This window comes from Trichoplusia ni, chromosome 21 (genome assembly GCF_003590095.1).
Source record: "Trichoplusia ni isolate ovarian cell line Hi5 chromosome 21, tn1, whole genome shotgun sequence".
NCBI classification, from domain to species: Eukaryota; Metazoa; Arthropoda; class Insecta; order Lepidoptera; family Noctuidae; genus Trichoplusia; species Trichoplusia ni.
In genome coordinates, this window is record NC_039498.1 from 4,468,744 (window position 1) to 4,488,590 (window position 19,847).

At 35.6% G+C, this 19,847-nt stretch overlaps 1 protein-coding gene across 4 annotated transcripts in view; it reads left to right on the top strand.

The window, feature by feature from the left end:
- Nucleotides 1–19,847, top strand: part of LOC113504323 — a 110,862-nt gene that overhangs the window by 71,392 nt on the left and 19,623 nt on the right. For all 4 annotated transcript variants that reach the window (XM_026886579.1, XM_026886578.1, XM_026886582.1 and 1 more), the window contains exons 8-9: nucleotides 3,621–3,752; nucleotides 17,552–17,722. In XM_026886579.1, coding sequence (XP_026742380.1) covers nucleotides 3,621–3,752; nucleotides 17,552–17,722 — 303 coding nt within the window. The remainder of the gene's footprint in view (nucleotides 1–3,620; nucleotides 3,753–17,551; nucleotides 17,723–19,847) is intronic.

A 19,847-nucleotide genomic window follows, 5' to 3' on the forward strand; every position in this document is an offset into this window, starting at 1 on the left:
TATGTTTTCACTAATTTCACTTTCTGCATATTTTTTCCGCTACATGCCGCATAAACGGAACATGCTGTCCTTGCGTGCATAAATCGACATATTAATAACGATGCGTGATCGCGCTTCTTTTTACTCAATTGATTTGTAAACCTCATGAACGACTGTTTTACGTTAAATCACATCTCACGATAACAATGCAACATCTGTAAATGGTTATTCAATGAATTATGAAATAAATAAACCGATTCAGTATTTCTAGTGGTTTTGAGTAATTACTCTTTCGCTCTGTAAACTTCCTGTTACAAGTTTTGCACAAAGCATTTCAACGAATTATTGGTTTGATTTTGTAAATAGGAAGTCATTCGGACGTTTATTACAAGAGGTGCTTTCGATTCAGTGTTCTGTAAAAGCAGATCGAACGTTGGAGGAGCCTCAAGTGTCCAGACACTCGGTGTGTTCGAGCGCTCAAACGCGAAGTTGGCCATGTCGGAACGAGCATTTAGACAAGACAGCAATTAGTCAATTTGAGTGCAGATGCAATATTTACACTGAACATTTCCTCTCTAGTTAATCCACCCAACATCAGCGGGTTAATTAAAAGCCAATGCTTACCAATTACCGAATTCCGAATTCTACTGTTGACCCCGAGAATTTGGAATACGCAGACCGTATAAATTCATTCGCGGCCACATTGATACGCCAGGAGCGTGATAAATGCACTACAACTACCACTATTTGTACTGAAAAAGCAGAACATTAATGGTGCGTGTAAAATCTGATAAATGCGCGACTATTAAATTACATACAATGCTTACTCTGCTTGTTACTCGTAACAGTCGACAAATCATTCTCGTTACTAGTGTGTGTCGAGCTGTTAGGATGCAACTGAAGCCTTTTTCAGACCATAAATATTACATTGTAATACAGACGAAAATTTTAAATGTAACAAACTTGCAAAAAATCCCTTGTTACAAACTAGGTTTGCATAAAAAAGACAAATGTTGATAATACTTCGATTCCAAATTGAAGGATTGATGCAAAAACGGAAATTACAAATTAAAAATTACCTATTATTAAATCGGTGCATCAATTACGTAACGAAGAGCATCCGCTCGCAGGAATAAGTCATTTATTACGAAACGGTGTATAATTGTATAATGGCGAGGTTGGCAGGCCTGCTGGCCGTACACCTGACATGCATCTAGCTCGGAGCGCTGCCTACCCGTCCGTCTATCTGCCAGTTATTCAATCATAGCTAATTGAGATCACTTATACCGGGATACATGAAATTTTGATCTACCTTTCACTAGATTTCACTTGCAAATTTTGAGTCTTTTTTGTAATATTGAATTCGGAGAGTAATACTAAAGTTTGTTCATTTTGTTAGACCACTTTTTGGGCTTACAAACTTTGAGTATATTTAAGACTTGAAAATAAAGAAGATGAAGATTTCTTGTAAAAAATCTTAAATAGGAATCAAGCAACAGCAGGATCGATCGCAGGTTAAAGCTAAGATAACAATTTCTTCTGTGTTTTGGGAGGCAAGTTAAATAGTGGATCCTGGCGGTTATTTATATTATCTTTGTCGGTCGTCACGTTTAGTAAGAAGCTAGAAAGTCTGACAACCAGTCTTAATAAGGGGTATTGTGTTACCCAGGTTTGAGAAGTTCAGATAAGCAGTCGCTCCTTGAAAAACACGGGTATTTAGCTGCATCTAGTAACACTGGAAGCCGACCCCAACATAGTTGGGAAGAGGCTAGGGCGATGGCGATTATGTTGTACTGCCACTTAATGTCACGTGTTAATTTGGACACTTTTTAAATTAAGCTTACTCAGACTTTCTAGTGCTCATTACGCTTCCAGCCTTAATACAGTTAGTACTTTATTTATAGCCTAGTCTGCATTGGATAGAAATACTTTGTTGCGCCTGCACAAAATACCTTTGTAAATCTTTTAGAGCATTTACAATGTCTTGGTTATACCGGTTGAACATCCAGTATATGTTCTCACTATAAGCAATATCGTTAAAACAATATTTCAAGTACAAAAAATAAAAATTCGTTTAAGATATGTTAAATTGAAAAACTAAACAAGGTATCAAAGGTACACATGTTTTTGAGTGTGAGGCTTGCACGATTAAACAAATGACGTTTATCAATACTCGAATAATGACAACTTAACGTAAAGCCAAAGTAAATTAAATTGAGATGAATCTCATTCACATAATCAGGTAAATCAAGTTATTACCTCTGCAAACAGTATAAGTTGATTGATTGCAATATTAATGAGATCAAAAAGGGAAATGGTGTTCACGGCCACAATATATTTCCCGAAATACGTCGCTGATAAAATAATTTACGCCCACGGCTGACTCAAATACTTTTGAAAATGTAAATCAGGTTTGACCAACGACCTTTGTTATTTATGTACATAAAAATTGGAATAATTGTGAGTTTGATTAAGCCCTTCGAAAACGAGGTAACACAACTCTTTGATATCTAACTTTAGTATCTAAGCCACCTTACCAACTCAATTTGATCATTTTCGTTCAGTTCGTATGGCTACACGACAGGCATGGTACAATAAAGTCGTCGAATAACTACTGATGCTTACATTTTTGCACATTCATGGAACTTTCTATATCTTAGGCACAATGACTTCTTTTTTATTTTATATTCTTATAAAAATAAAGGGCATTGAACAAGCTGCTTGTTTTTGATAGTGATTCAAATTACTATCCAGATCTCTTTACAATGTTTCTACAGCAAATAATGTTCTCGCGTGTCTACTAATCTTGATATAAATACTCTTCAAAGCAAATAGTAAAACGCACATTTTTATGATAACTACAAAGGGAACGGAAAATGGTGGGAAAACGAATAACAATTCTCGACTGTTTATAACAGCCGAACTAAAAGCTAATCGTAAATGTAAAAGTGTTACAGCCATTTGTAAGGAAATCCCATGCTTGTATACTCGCCAAGGTTCTTCATAATGTTTCTGACTGACATTGTCACAAATGTCTCAATTCATCCTTATACGAAAGATACTACACCGCATGTACACACAATGTAGTATAACTAGACTAAAATCTATTCCCCGTTTCTCGAAAACGTAGCTTTACAGCGACAAGTCTAGGTATTCACTGGGCTTACCGTTAGGCCCCTATGACTAACAGGATTAATCAGTGTAGGAAGGTGCGGAAAATGCTAGATTGAGAAGGAAGGCGCTCGAGTGCGCGGATTACTGTGTGGCACGAGAGGAGTCCTGACGAGGTGCGGGCTCGAGCCGATTTGATTAAGATTAGCGTGTAGCAGAAACAAGTACCTGGCAATCTCAAGTATACACAGACATTCTACGTGTTATGTCCGTAATACGACAGTAAAAACATTTTTGCACAGGAGTTTTATGAATTTCGTAGGAACAATATTCATATCTAAATTGTGCTGAGAGATTTAGAATCAGATTGACGCCACGTTTGCTCGGCAGTTACAACTTGTAACTAACATCATTTCAGCAGGAGTAAAACGTGACACTTAAAAAAAAAATGTATAGCTGTTGATATCATAATTTAAATTTAAGCAAATTTCAACTTTACATTAGAGTACTTAAAAGTATTTTTCCTTCAGATCCGTGACCACTTGACCCCGCTGGAGATAATGGCGTCGCTGCTGGCTGCCATAGCCCACGACATGGACCATCCCGGCGTGAACCAGCCCTTCCTGATCGCCACGTCCAATCATCTCGCTGCTTTATACCGGGTAAGTAACTATTGTACCTATAGGAAACAAAGAAGTGATGGAGGTTAAAGACTATGAACAAACTTTCGAAGGATCATAGCATTGTTGTTATTAAATTTTGGCATAAATCGTCATCGGAAAGATAGAATGTGAGGCTAGTATACAGATTACTTGGTATACGATCATTGGTTTACCAAAAATAATTGTTTCGTAAAACAGCCAAAAACATTTGACTTAAATTGATCATCCTCATCATTAAATATCATCAAAGTTCTAAAATCTCAATGGCCATTACTTTGATACATTTTTTAATGAAAAAGACAATGGCGTGTTATTCTAATCTTAATAGGGAATGACGGCATTAATTATATTTTTAGCCTTCATTTTGAACGTCCAATCTAAAGTAAATTATAAACTATTGAAGCTCGAGGGAACGTGAAATTGAATCACAGATGCGGTGTTTCTCCTCGATAGTGGAACATAATATTGTTTGTTCGAAACAGGCGGGCTATGGGGGCGAGTAACTCTGTGGTCCGGGTAAGGGTAGGCGCAGACCGAGAGAAGTTAAATTATTTTCACATCATATGCGCTAGAATGTATAAATTGTTTTTTATATATGACTACCGCTTTTCGCACTCGTAATTTAAGAAATCGCCTCTCATTGTATGTGACGCCGACTTTTGACTCATATTTAGGGACTTGATCGCTGCGAAACTTATCAGATTGACTGCGATAAAGCATAACTCGTAAATAAATATAAGGTAATTTCTCGTAATTTATTATAAGGTGTCTCTTTGTACAACCGCGTCCTAACGGTCGTATTAGAGCATATGAAAATAAACGCCGTTAGCAAAATTAAATTTGTCCTTTTAGTCCTTGAAATATTTGTTTCGCTTCGGCCATGTCAGTCTGCGCTGACCCCAGTATTCCCTGCAAGAGATCGCTATTAGCGATGCGATGTTGCTTTGTATTATTCTCTTCAAATACAGATACTAAGTGAGTATACTTTAAACTTTGCCAGATTGCTTTCAATTCGAGCTGTGATAGTAGGGTCAGTATTAAAACTCTTTCGAATGTACTTATGGTCAAATATTATTTGGTGCATAAGAAATGCGATTATTTTAGAGACATCATTATTTAATTCTGCAGTTGTAGGAAATTATAAAAAGTTATAAAAATATTTTGTTGGACACGGTTTAAAACGATTGAAAAAATTATTAAATATCTTGAACAAAATATTATTTTTCGTCTCTTTTTTTTCTTGTAAAGTATTTGCCCTGCAGTGGACCTAGAGTAACAAATAATCGAATATACTTAATGATGCTTTTTCCTTTGAATCTTGTTTAAATTGTAAATGTTTTCGTATTTAACAATTCATTTACGTCGCCAGCAAAATGTAAAGGTTGCCTCGAGGCGTCTCGTGTTTACAAGGGTAATGGAATAAAAACGTGGATGTATAAAACCAAAAAATATTAAATATTATTACTATTTCTTTGTAGACATTCAGAAATATGTTTTCGTAAACTTCTTAGAAAACATTTTTATCAATATTGTTGAAACGAGCGTGGCTTACTTTTCTCTGAATGTTCTACAGTCCTTGGACGAAAAACAAGTATTTAAAACACTTCATACATTTATAGTAGTTCGAACTGACAATTCTTTTGAAATAGACAGTACCTAACTATAATACTAACAGTCGATACCTATCTGACTGGAAGCCGGCTCTAAATTCGGCTTTGCTCTGTGAAACAGTCAATACTGTAATCCGCTCAAACTACAGCCTCCGACGTCTCTTGCGCTCCCCCTGGCTATTTCCATCGCTTTATTCAAACACTTTTGAAATCCAACTGACAGCCCGACACTTGTGCACCCGAAAAAGCATTGTCAATTCAGAGTTATTTTTTTTTAAACTTCCAATTACTTTTTTTAATTAATACGAACAATTGCATACGTTTATCCAAACAACAATAACAGTTATTTCAGAGATATAACAAAAAAACAAAACCTAGTTATTTATTTTGTTAAAAATGATGATTTTTCGAGCATCATTCCGTTTGCTTTGTGTACAAGTGTGGCCGTTACGAGTACCCTAGTCTAGTTTAAATTCGCTTTGACTGTTACAAGGACTCTTCAGAAGGATATCGATATAGGACGGGTTTGTACTGCAGGCCTTTGACAATTATATACGCGGTTTCGTTAGAGTGACACGGTTGCATGAGTTTCACTAGTACATACCTTAGCGATGAAATGATTTAATTGCAACCGTTGTTCATATAGCAGCAGTATAATTTGGCTATACCTAAATACCTTTATCTTTAGAAGACCTATCTGTTAAAGATCGGAGTATTTAAGTCGGCCGTAAAGAAAGGTATCTTACAAAAAGGGATCTCTAATATTGGTCCTTTAAAAACATGTTAAATCTAGGTTTGTATATATGTGTTCAATTCATTATTTGGTTTCGCATCGTTTCCATTTCAACAATGTTTCGACCTTTCACAATAACATGAGAATGAAGGTATCTCTATAAATAATTGTCAAAAATATTGATCAATCTCGGCGATCACTGAATCCACATCAATCCATCAGTTTATTGAGCGCCACTCGATACATTACTGTATGCTATACAATCATCATACCAATATTGTAATCCTCGCAGGTTTGTTTGATTGGATTCATTTTATTTCGCCTCAATAATCCATTATGTGGTTCCGTTTTAATGCAATTTCGTTTTTATATCGCTGCGGTGTGTAATTATTTTATGTGTATGCTGATAGTAGTTTTTTGTAACTAAACTAATCAAGTTCACAATTTACTAATCAGTTACGGATTTGTAGTTTTAGGAAAGTTGACTTTTTTAAATTTCGTTCAATGTTACTTAATAGGGTATTTCATGAATCTAATAAAATATAAATCTGTATAGTCTGTCAGACAGATTTCCAAAAATAACGAATAGGTATATTTCATTTTACCACATCATTAAAAAGTGAGGAAGATAAAAAGCACTTTAGATTGGCAGCCGTTGCGGTTTAAAAAAATACTTACTAGTAAGTGACGTCACACGAGATTTCAAACCACTGTATCCTTTTATTTTTTTAAATAAAAGACAAAATACGTATCTAATATTTCTTGGCAATCTCTCTTACGGACTAAACAGTGTTTTTGTCAAATTTTCTATTGACATCGTAAAAAAAGCATGTAGGTCTGGTAATAATGGAAATAATATCTTAAGTTTTAATTTCTCTTTATACGATATAACTAACAACGGTGGCTAGTCGCCCCACAGTGGGATGGTCGCAGGCTGTATAAAACAGTTTCCGCGTTGACTGGTTCCAAGTTTGGTGAAGCTGCAAATTAACATTCAGTGTTGTTACAGTGTAAATCCTCTATTTCACGGCACCTGCTTTCTGAATGGTACGCGTACCTATTTATATGTTATGTATTTTAGATTGAAATATTTTGATGTCGTGGTATACAGATACTGAAATCTACATTAAAACCAATTCAAAATGTTAACATCCTGTCCCAGTACTTTCAAACAAATTCCTAAAAAATAAAGTCTATAAAAAGCTCAAATGAGTCTTCTATTTAGCATGCAGAACTTACAATAGATAGACTACTTTTAATATATCAATACAAAACAACGGCTTCAAAAACCAATATAGAAAAAACTCAACTATTTATAGGAATACAGCTTCACACAGCTAGATATAAGACCCTCAACTAGAGCCTGCGTCATCGCTCAGAATCAAGTGCAATACCGTTCATAGTATCGAATATCAGAATTTGATCTGAATTCTTTTTACATATTTTTTTAAAGGCTACGTTTCAAACTTTCAAGCTTTATATTCGTGAAATTCCCTTCGAGAAATTCGAGACATTTAGATTCTCGCTTTTATTAATTGGAATTGAATACAGCGCGTGTCATTTACCCTCCTTTGTTATAAAGTTAACATGACAATACGTACGCTAATGAGCTTTAAAAATCATACGTGAAATGGACATAAATGGAATGCATATTGATTACCTTTTGTTTTTCTTTGTCATGATGTGAATTTATTAAATGATGCATCGGTTTATTTACGCGTAATTTGAGAGAGAGTCGCGAGATTGCCCGACTAGTTGCGGATCCAAATGGAGTCTTTAATTGTGAGCTGCGGCGAGTCGAAATGAGTGGAGAGTCTTTACAATACATTTTACGCGCATTTGGATAGTTTGATATCCATTAATACGTAACTTGTTAAATCTAAAGAAGTATGACACTTTTACGTACTTTTATGGTAACTTTAAATTAGTATTCATCTATCTCTTTTTCTTATTAATATAAAGAATTGCTGTTCGTTAGTCTCGCTAAAACTAGAGTACGGCTGAACTGATTTGGCTTAATTTAGTCTTTAAATTTTCGTAGCAGTCCAGGAAAGTTGAGAAAATATGAAAACATACAAAAACTGTGGAATTTGAATTATTGTATTCCCTTTATCATCGACTGTAAGGCGATACGTGGGGACAGTTACATAAAAATAAATGAAAATATACGACAATTAAAGTTTTATTTCGCTTTGTCATAAAGCTCTATTGTAGTAAATGAACTCGTCGTGAAATTTCAACAGCAGCGCGGCCTTATGTGAAGCATTCGCTAAATGTCCGGCGCTCGGTCAGACTGCTAACGGATATTTAGTATCCGACATTCGACTAAATCATTTTCTGCTGCAATTGTAGAGCCAAAATTAAAGCGTAGTAAACTTTAGGAGTGAGAAAATAAAATAGATTTTTTTTTAATACTGAACACTATGATTTAATAATGAACATCATGATTTAAAGTACACTGTAGGTATTATAGGTGCATAGTAAAATTTTCCATCATTCTCGTTCTTGTTATGATTATGATTAACAATTATGATTTTTATTTAATTCAAACTTTAGCTACCTACCTCAGTAAGAATTAACATTGTATCTTGTTCAATAAAAAAATATTATTTTAACAACAATAACATTTTTTTGCACCAAATGGCAACTATTCCACGTTAAATTTAACCCTAGAAAGATAGTCTGCGTAAAATTGACGCATGCATTCTTGAAATATTGCTCTCTCTTTCTAAATAGCGCGAATCCGTCGCTGTGCGTTTAGGACATCTCAGTCGCCGCTTGGAGCTCCCGTGAGGCGTGCTTGTCAATGCGGTAAGTGTCACTGATTTTGAACTATAACGACCGCGTGAGTCAAAATGACGCATGATTATCTTTTACGTGACTTTTAAGATTTAACTCATACGATAATTATATTGTTATTTCATGTTCTACTTACGTGATAACTTATTATATATATATTTTCTTGTTATAGATATCGTGACTAATATATAATAAAATGGGTAGTTCTTTAGACGATGAGCATATCCTCTCTGCTCTTCTGCAAAGCGATGACGAGCTTGTTGGTGAGGATTCTGACAGTGAAATATCAGATCACGTAAGTGAAGATGACGTCCAGAGCGATACAGAAGAAGCGTTTATAGATGAGGTACATGAAGTGCAGCCAACGTCAAGCGGTAGTGAAATATTAGACGAACAAAATGTTATTGAACAACCAGGTTCTTCATTGGCTTCTAACAAAATCTTGACCTTGCCACAGAGGACTATTAGAGGTAAGAATAAACATTGTTGGTCAACTTCAAAGTCCACGAGGCGTAGCCGAGTCTCTGCACTGAACATTGTCAGATCTCAAAGAGGTCCGACGCGTATGTGCCGCAATATATATGACCCACTTTTATGCTTCAAACTATTTTTTACTGATGAGATAATTTCGGAAATTGTAAAATGGACAAATGCTGAGATATCATTGAAACGTCGGGAATCTATGACAGGTGCTACATTTCGTGACACGAATGAAGATGAAATCTATGCTTTCTTTGGTATTCTGGTAATGACAGCAGTGAGAAAAGATAACCACATGTCCACAGATGACCTCTTTGATCGATCTTTGTCAATGGTGTACGTCTCTGTAATGAGTCGTGATCGTTTTGATTTTTTGATACGATGTCTTAGAATGGATGACAAAAGTATACGGCCCACACTTCGAGAAAACGATGTATTTACTCCTGTTAGAAAAATATGGGATCTCTTTATCCATCAGTGCATACAAAATTACACTCCAGGGGCTCATTTGACCATAGATGAACAGTTACTTGGTTTTAGAGGACGGTGTCCGTTTAGGATGTATATCCCAAACAAGCCAAGTAAGTATGGAATAAAAATCCTCATGATGTGTGACAGTGGTACAAAGTATATGATAAATGGAATGCCTTATTTGGGAAGAGGAACACAGACCAACGGAGTACCACTCGGTGAATACTACGTGAAGGAGTTATCAAAGCCTGTGCACGGTAGTTGTCGTAATATTACGTGTGACAATTGGTTCACCTCAATCCCTTTGGCAAAAAACTTACTACAAGAACCGTATAAGTTAACCATTGTGGGAACCGTGCGATCAAACAAACGCGAGATACCGGAAGTACTGAAAAACAGTCGCTCCAGGCCAGTGGGAACATCGATGTTTTGTTTTGACGGACCCTTACTCTCGTCTCATATAAACCGAAGCCAGCTAAGATGGTATACTTATTATCATCTTGTGATGAGGATGCTTCTATCAACGAAAGTACCGGTAAACCGCAAATGGTTATGTATTATAATCAAACTAAAGGCGGAGTGGACACGCTAGACCAAATGTGTTCTGTGATGACCTGCAGTAGGAAGACGAATAGGTGGCCTATGGCATTATTGTACGGAATGATAAACATTGCCTGCATAAATTCTTTTATTATATACAGCCATAATGTCAGTAGCAAGGGAGAAAAGGTTCAAAGTCGCAAAAAATTTATGAGAAACCTTTACATGAGCCTGACGTCATCGTTTATGCGTAAGCGTTTAGAAGCTCCTACTTTGAAGAGATATTTGCGCGATAATATCTCTAATATTTTGCCAAATGAAGTGCCTGGTACATCAGATGACAGTACTGAAGAGCCAGTAACGAAAAAACGTACTTACTGTACTTACTGCCCCTCTAAAATAAGGCGAAAGGCAAATGCATCGTGCAAAAAATGCAAAAAAGTTATTTGTCGAGAGCATAATATTGATATGTGCCAAAGTTGTTTCTGACTGACTAATAAGTATAATTTGTTTCTATTATGTATAAGTTAAGCTAATTACTTATTTTATAATACAACATGACTGTTTTTAAAGTACAAAATAAGTTTATTTTTGTAAAAGAGAGAATGTTTAAAAGTTTTGTTACTTTATAGAAGAAATTTTGAGTTTTTGTTTTTTTTTAATAAATAAATAAACATAAATAAATAGTTTGTTGAATTTATTATTAGTATGTAAGTGTAAATATAATAAAACTTAATATCTATTCAAATTAATAAATAAACCTCGATATACAGACCGATAAAACACATGCGTCAATTTTACGCATGATTATCTTTAACGTACGTCACAATATGATTATCTTTCTAGGGTTAAACAGAATCAACAACATAGGGACAGATTGAGAAACTTATCTTGTTTTTTAATTGGTTGAAAATAAACTCGAAATTCTCTCGCTCGAAATCACTTAGATATACTCGTATGACTTCCTCTTACTATAACATTCAATCAAACCATAATTTTATTTTTAAGAAATAGCACACACATTCGTTATGAATATGTTTCCTGCTACAATTTTTGCGTCTAATGCGAACTTCTAACGGTTTTGTAAATGAGTCAAAGGTATTACCATGAATTTTTGTCAATGAGTCACTACCTCAAACGTAGATTTCCAGAACTCATTTAATAAAACACGAATAATAGTACGATAAGGAAATGGTCAGCCGCATTAAAGCTTCGAATGGATGAAGGTCTCTTCACTTTGCACAAAATAATTTGAACAGAAATAAAAAAATGTTCAATGAACCTTATTTATGATGAGAACTTCAACAAGAAGAAATAAGTGCCCCTTCACTACCATAGAAACTAGTGACGCCAAATTCTCCCCTTAATTCGCCTTTCATCGTCTGTAAAATTTGTGAAATACGAATAAAAAATATTCCGTGTGAGAACCAAACATACTATTCATTAAAAATTCTTCTTTCACCTGTTTACATCGACTATGTAAAGAAAAATTACTTGGTAATAGTTAACGTGTCACGTCAATCGACGTGACATATCAAAGGTATCTACAATTGAGTGAAACATTAAAGGCGTCCCGGGCCCTTGGAGAGACATTTAAAAAGAAAATGTAAAAGCAAAATTAAAGAGTGCATTTCATAGAAACGTCTATATGACGTGTACACAAAGCATGTCTTGTAGGACGACGTGATAATTTATAACCAACGTAATTATATACCCACGGCTTTCTTTGTTTTTCTTCAAAAAGAAATGCAATATTTTAGAAGGTTTTATAACATTATGTGTTTACTTAAGTAAGAAATTGAAATATATCAATTACAAAATATGGAGAAATGAATGAGTATTGAATAATTAGTGACTGATCAACAATGATTCATATTTGATTATATAATGAACGCGAGTGTCGCGATGTAAGTTAGTTATTCGCTTCGTTGAAACTCGTGCACAAATACTTCTGCCTACTTCCGGGAGGTGAGGTTTGAAGCCCAATATTCCTTGGACTGTAATTAAATTGTAGGCACTCGTATTTAACTTCCCAAATAATACCATTCGCGGTTCTTATAATTTGGTACTCAAATTTGGTTTGTGAATGTAGAAAAAGGTACAATCTGTAAATTAGTGAAAGGGATTTTTTTTGCAATCAACATTGAATTCAAAATCCACCTCATCATTTTATTATTATGAACTCAATTACTGGCTCACACACATGTGAGCTACCTGTACATATTGTTAACGCATCATCTAAATTGCCGCAGTTGACCGTAGGGAGAGCAATTCACGAGAGATTTCGTACTCACGTTCAACAAAGGCGTACAATCGCTGCAGATAGCAGATAGGCTTCATCGGTTCAAACCCTTCAATATGCATTTGTCGTCTGCCCGTAGACAATGGCTCACCTTTGGCACGGCCTGTCACGTGCACACTCGACGATTTAATGACCGCCCGCCCAACACCGTTTAGATTGCTGAATTTGCGTCGCCCTCGGAATGAAATTTTGACAGGTCAACGTTTGCTCTGTGGGAACTGGAAATAGAGTTTGATATTTTATTGAAAGCTCGATTTCATTTCTTCTTCTTCTCAATCTTTTATACCGATATGTTAGCTGATCGAAATTGCGATGGGTTTTTTATCTTGACTCTTGTTTTTCTTTTATAAATACAGAAGTATAACGGAATGTTTTTCAAAGAATTGACGAAGCTAACATTTTTTTTACATTTACTGCATTGTACGGTTCAATAATTAATTTCACAATCGGTCACGGAAAAAGTATGTCATGTCGCGTACTCTGTCCCACAATATCCGCAAACAAATAATAACACATCGGTAATAAAAGTTTTATAAAAGGCTCGGAACACATCAAGATGTCCGCGACAAACGAGTAGAAATTGACATTGTGGCGGAACTCCAAGTCACCTCTCTATTTAATGCACTCACCAGTACCAGTATCGCCTCAACAACCAAGTTACGACTCGCTCTAAAATAGCTTCTACATCAAGATATCCTATTTAAGTATAACATCAGAAATGCAGTACCTTCACTTCAATAACAGAGTCAGGGTATGTTAAAAATGCATGCAACAATTGCTGTCGATCGACATGAATAGAATTGAACTTTATAATTTTAAATTTATAATCGACTGTCTTGATTCCTCGGGCATTAAATTTTCACTGTTCTTTCAATCACCTATGACTTAAAGGAAATTGTTGAGCTTTTGCTTCATATTACATTGTAAATTCCTTTTGTAGCGATAGACAGTAAGGTCACTCATACATTATTGAATTTAAAGTATTGATTTTTTTTAACTATGTACTTACACTTTACCGCATCATGTTACTTGTTCTCATTTCTCAATTCTTAAACGCGTTTTAACACAAAGTATTACGATAAGTTCGCTATAAAGTCGAGACAAGAAAAGGGAAGCCACGCATTATGAAGCATAGTTCGGAACGGCGACAGTTTCTCAGAACAGAACTTTAAGTCCCTTAAGACGGCGAAGCTCTTCAAACACAACGGTATGCCATCTAGTAAGATGAGTACAGTACAAGCTTATAAATTAATATGTGGTACAAGAGACGGAACTGCAGATTGCTAAAATATAGGGTTTTACAAAAACGGGGTTGATTTTAGTTGATAACCAACTGCAAAAAAAGGAACTACTAGTAGAAACTTAACTTACAAATTTACTGATTAGAGTATTTTTTCTTGTCTGTCTAACAAGTCTTGTTTAACTATTTATTACATATTTTTTAATGTTCTCACGTTTAAAAATACAAGTAAAGGAATAATTATAATTAAACAATAGCTCTCGCTTCAGCTACCTCGACGTGAGCCCAAACAAAGGAACATTCTGAAACTGAAGCTGGTTTAATTTATTAAAGGTAACAACTGTTGTGGAGGTAATGCAGTTAACTTCTAAAACAACGCCATTACACGTCTGGAGTGACCCGCGTGTTTCCTCCGCGTTATTAAATTAAACCGCACTCGCCTGCTTCCGCCGAACCGCATTCAACCTTTGTACAACATTGTATGCACAATTAGTCATATTTAAAGGTAATTACCCCAACTGAAGTTCTTAACTACATAATTATATTTGTAATTTAAATGTTCTGAAAAGCGCTATTATCTGCGTGAAATTTTGTTAAGGTTTCATCTCTTTAACAAACTGCTTTAATAAAAGGTTAACTCATGTTATGTGTAAAATATTAAAGTTTACGGTTGCTTTAGATTCAATTAGAGACAAGAAAAGAGCTTTTTTGTTCTTTCATTGCTTCATAAACCCAACCTAAAAACATTTACAGAAACTACCGATCAACCACGACACAATTATGTAAACTACCGAACTGTACATGCTACTGAAACAAACATCGGCTGCATATAAAATATTGTACCAAAACTGTCCCGATTGGCTGTTACTCGCACAAAAAACAAAGTTTCAATCTGAAATCAGTCGGCTGCACAATGCGCTGCAGTCGACACTGCCTATAGTAAACAATGAATGAAATATACTCATTGATCATGATCATTGGACCAGTTATAAGTATTCATAAAGTTATTGTGCATTTTAATTTCATAGTCGCACAAGATATACGGTTTTTACGAAATTAGTTTTAACGCTTTATGGTAAATAGGATGTTCTGTATTACACATGAGTACAGGATATGACAAAGATAATTTGATACATGGGCTTGGGCTTCATTGCTCAGAGCGATCTTTTACTGAAAACTATTTGACGGACTTCATAAAATAAAATTATCATTGTTTTTTTTATGTATGTTACTATTATTATTTTTTTGTTTAAAGAAAAAAACGACTCTCGCACTAAGGAATTTAATCCTTGTGTCGCGGGGGGTTTTACAAACATACAAATCACGTGCACAATGACACCCAGACTCAGAACAAGCATTTGTGGATCACACAAATACTTGTCCTACGCGGAGATCGAACCCGCGACACGACACGCACAGTGGTATTGGCGTGGTGACCTCAACCACTCGGCTATCCGTGCAGTCAAAATGATTGTACGGTTTTGGACCCTAATGTGTAAGCTTAAATCGTTAAAGTTCTTTAAAAATTATAATAGATATGTACACAATACATAAGTCAGTATTTGAATCTGCAAAGCACTTGTGTAATCTCCAGCCCACTAGCCATTAGTTCACCACTAAATCTTATTGAATTTAATCCGCTTATACATAGGGATCATCCTAATTACTCCTAAGTAGATCGTATGCTACTGCATACGATTTACATCTATAATCCTTACTCATATTATAAATGTGAAAGTAACTCTGTCTGTCTGTCTATCTGTCTGTGACGCTTTCACGTCTAAACCACTGAACTGATTTTAATGAAATTTGGTACAGAGATAGAGTTGACCTTGAGAAAGAACATAGGATAGTTTTTATCCCGGACTTTTGAAGACTTCTCTTGGAAACGCGATATAACCGACCTCGATGCGGGCGAAGCCGCGGGCGAAAAGTTAGTTGAATCTATATCTCCGTTTCGTTCCCTTTATACCACTGTCTGTATATGTTATTTTATAATAGTAAGTATCGGGAGAATGATTCATTATAAAATGACGCAACAGTTTACTCACGCGTACTTATCGGGAAAAGTACGCGTGAGTAAACCGTTGCGTAGAAGTTGCCCGACTAGTTTCGGTCGCAGTAGTTATAGTTGTCTGTTTCTGTTAGAGCTTTAGGTTTAGGTCAAAAATAATTATACCATACTGAATACAGTCACGCGTTACGTTTAAGCTTAATACTAGTGAGTTATGTTGAGTATATCCCCACCTTAATTTGATAGCAGGTGTTATTTAATATCATGCATACTCGGATACTTATAACTACTTACTTCTATTAGGGGTACTAAAGGATTCAGTCAAAGTGTCAGTTTTGTTGCTGCGAGTTCACTTGACTTTACACAGAACAGTGTGAATTATGCCAGAAAATTAAGGCAAGTGTAATAAGCGAAGCGCTTAACATCATGAAATAATAAACTGCATACAACAGTAACTGACGTACGAGCCAAACTTAAACGTTGTGCATACAAACTGACTAAACATCACTTATGTAGTTATATTGTAACACTAAACACTCCTTGAGCTTGCATAATGGGGAGATAATTGTTCACAGAACGTGCATGATCGCTGAACCCAATCGCGAAAGCTTTAAGTTATGCACGTTTCTCCACTCATGCTATTATTTTAATATCCGTGCTCTTTGATCGACGGAGCGCGACCCTAGTTCTCAATTTACATTCCTCATTTCGCATTCCTCTCGTTATTAATTTGACACTGAACTCTGATACATGAGCCTCATTACCTAGTATATTACCTTTTTCAGATCAGACAAAATATTTCACACAGTGTGTGAACATCGGTATAAAACGAACCTATGGTTAAATCTTGTCACATGAGCAAAGCAAATGCTTGGATATTTATAAATATGTGTCCTTTGTACTTTACCGTTATCCCCGGCCTTGGATGAGGATAGGCGTGCTGAAAAGATACCCCGAAAAAAATATAAATATACACCTCACGGAAAGCCTTCATAGTTCAGAAAGAAAACAAAATCAGTTAAAATGATATAGTCCATATTGTTTTCTTGTGTTAACTGGGCTGGTATATTTTAACACCTAATAGAACTCTATTCTCGAAGCAGTTGTCAAAAATTTAACAGACATAATTGGAAGCTAGCGTCCTTTGAGCTAAATTTGCAAGTAGACTTCGCCAAACTTAGCTGGTAGCCTTCAGCTCAGAATACCCCCACTTATTTTTGGTATCAGACTGGTTAAGTGTTTGCATCTTAATAACTTATATGGCCTTCTATTTTACTTCGTTCATATTCGAATAGATTTACAGTTATTAAATGGGATAAGATTAGCATCTCCGAATTTTGAACTAATCATATACATAATATGAGCTTTTAATCAATAAAAATTTAATACTTCGTCGTTCGTAACATGATAAGCCGGACTAGATCAAAATCTTAGCAGATAGATTGATCCTTTTTCGTCTTCTAGTAGTGTAGAACATAAGAGCATAAATATATTATCGTTGTATATTCCAACCGCCTACACGCAGTAGAGGGTCCCTTCAAGATTTCAGCAAGTTTCTTCTTAAAGTGCGTATAGTACAAGTTCTGACCATAACTATATCTTGTCCATAGAACACATCGGTGCTCGAGAACCACCACTGGCGATCCGCTATGAGCTGCCTCATCGAGAGCGGGATCCTCGACCAGATGCCGTCGGGGCGCACCACGCTGGAGAACCAGATCAGCTCCCTGATCCTGGCCACTGACATCACACGCCAGCAGGAGTACCTGAGCCGGTTCAAAGTAAGTACCAAAGATTTTAACGCTACTAAATTTTGAGTCGCATTCGTCTTCTCGTTTTGATGGTTGATAAGAGTTCGTAGATCTGACATACGCGAAGCTTAATCAGTTGTTTAATAACGATATCAATACTCAAAAATATCTTCAAAGTTTAGTAGCGTTTGGATAAAACTTTCTATAAAGGTCTGGAACGAGAAGAATTCAATCTGGAATGTCAAGACACTGAACCTTTTTAGAATATCATTTAAGAAATTTGTTTTTATTTTCAACTTATTTTTTCATAACTTAAAAATATTTTACATAGTCTCGCCTAAGAAATTTATCTTTTCAGTTTTTTGTACAGTCGGGTGTCTAAAAATAAGTTTAAAGTAATTTTTTAGGTACATATTTTTATGGAATCTTTGACGAGCAATCTAATAAAAGATAGACACTTTAAATACCAATACCTTTTTTCTAAAATTTTGTCCGAGCTACATTTTTTCTTAAATAAATTCTTTATAATAAAACGATTCATTATTTAAAGGACTAAAAATATCTGTACCTTTCCCGTCATGGAAAAAATATGTTCAGGACGCAAAACTGTGCCAGTACAATCGTCACGTAATGTCCATTCTTATTGAATGACGCAAACATATTTTTGTAAGTACTTTCTTTATATTGAAGACAATTTTATGAGAGAATACACCCGTTGCGTAACTCCCGACCCCACTAATCCCGATTATGGTGAAAAACATTGTCCTTGATATTTCTTAAATAGAATAAGTTTATATGGAGTTATCAATGTCCAACCATAATTTCCAGTGCAAAAATGTAGAAGCGTAGGTACGGATCCGGTATACCGATGCCCGTGCGATATTTTGAAAAGTACTCGTAAACTAAGTTTCCCCGCTGCAGAACTTGTTGTGGCGGTCCGTTTTATTAGCTCCCGAGACTCGGGTTAGTATCGAGTAGCTCTATCTGAAATTTCAATCCCGAAATGCATCGGAAAACTTTCTCGCTGCATGTGAGCTCTCATTTCCATGTCATCCTGATTATTTTCAACTAAATTAAATTTCTTGGGAGCCAGATTTTAGATGACTGCAATCCACATGAAAGCGCTCTTGGAAAATTATTTTTAAAATATTTGTGCAAGTTTGTTTCTGAGTATATTCTAAAAATGTTCAGCGTCATTGTGTGGATCTCATTACAGCTGGCAGTCTACTGTATTATTGTGCAGGTATCATTATGTAATCCGACATATAATTCTTAGAAAACTACGAAGTGCCTTTTGGCTTAACAAGTCTACATTTTATAATTTTCTCGTTGAAATTCTTTGGTAAGAAGACAGACGACGTCTTAAAAATACGATACTTAACCATCATTTGTCAAGTGCATTGTTGCAATACTTGTATCACACGAAATCTTTGGCCTGAGCTCGCATAGTGCACCGACACGCATAGACACAGATAAATGGTTCGCATCGGCATCCACTGCATCCGGCTGATTTATTGTGGTGACCGAACATTCTTATCTAGAACGGACCTCGAGACAGATTAACCCTTACGCTGCGGAAATGTTATATGAAGCTGAATGCTGGATCTGGCCGTTTCATCGCTGTGCAGTGTACATTGTTCAATGAACCAACTTAGGAACGTATTTCGTATCATTTTCTCAATTCCCAAAGGCATATTTAGTTGGTATAAAGTCTACGCCAGTATTCATAAATTGTCTCAAGTTAAATAACTCAGTGTTATCACTTAATTTTATTTTTCTTTAAGAGCTTCATTAAGTTGTTACGGCATGATTGACGCCGCAGCTAAGTGCTCCATTTTCACTTAAATTTTCAAAGTTTTCTCCCGTAAAAATGTTAATAACGAAGAAATATTCATGCAACGTTCGTCAGCGCAAACGAAAATTTATAGGGATTTCCATCGCAGTTACACGTCCCACATTACGAACAAGCCTTAGACCTATCGAAACACGATCGTTACGTTCCTTAGAATCAACATTTGTGTGCAAATATACTACACATTACATGACCGCCAGTGCCTGTATCTTTTAGCAGGTTTTTTGTTATCGTGAAAGCGAGACGCCGTGTACATAACACGACACCATATCTCTCTTCCGCATCAGCAAAAGCCACAATAAG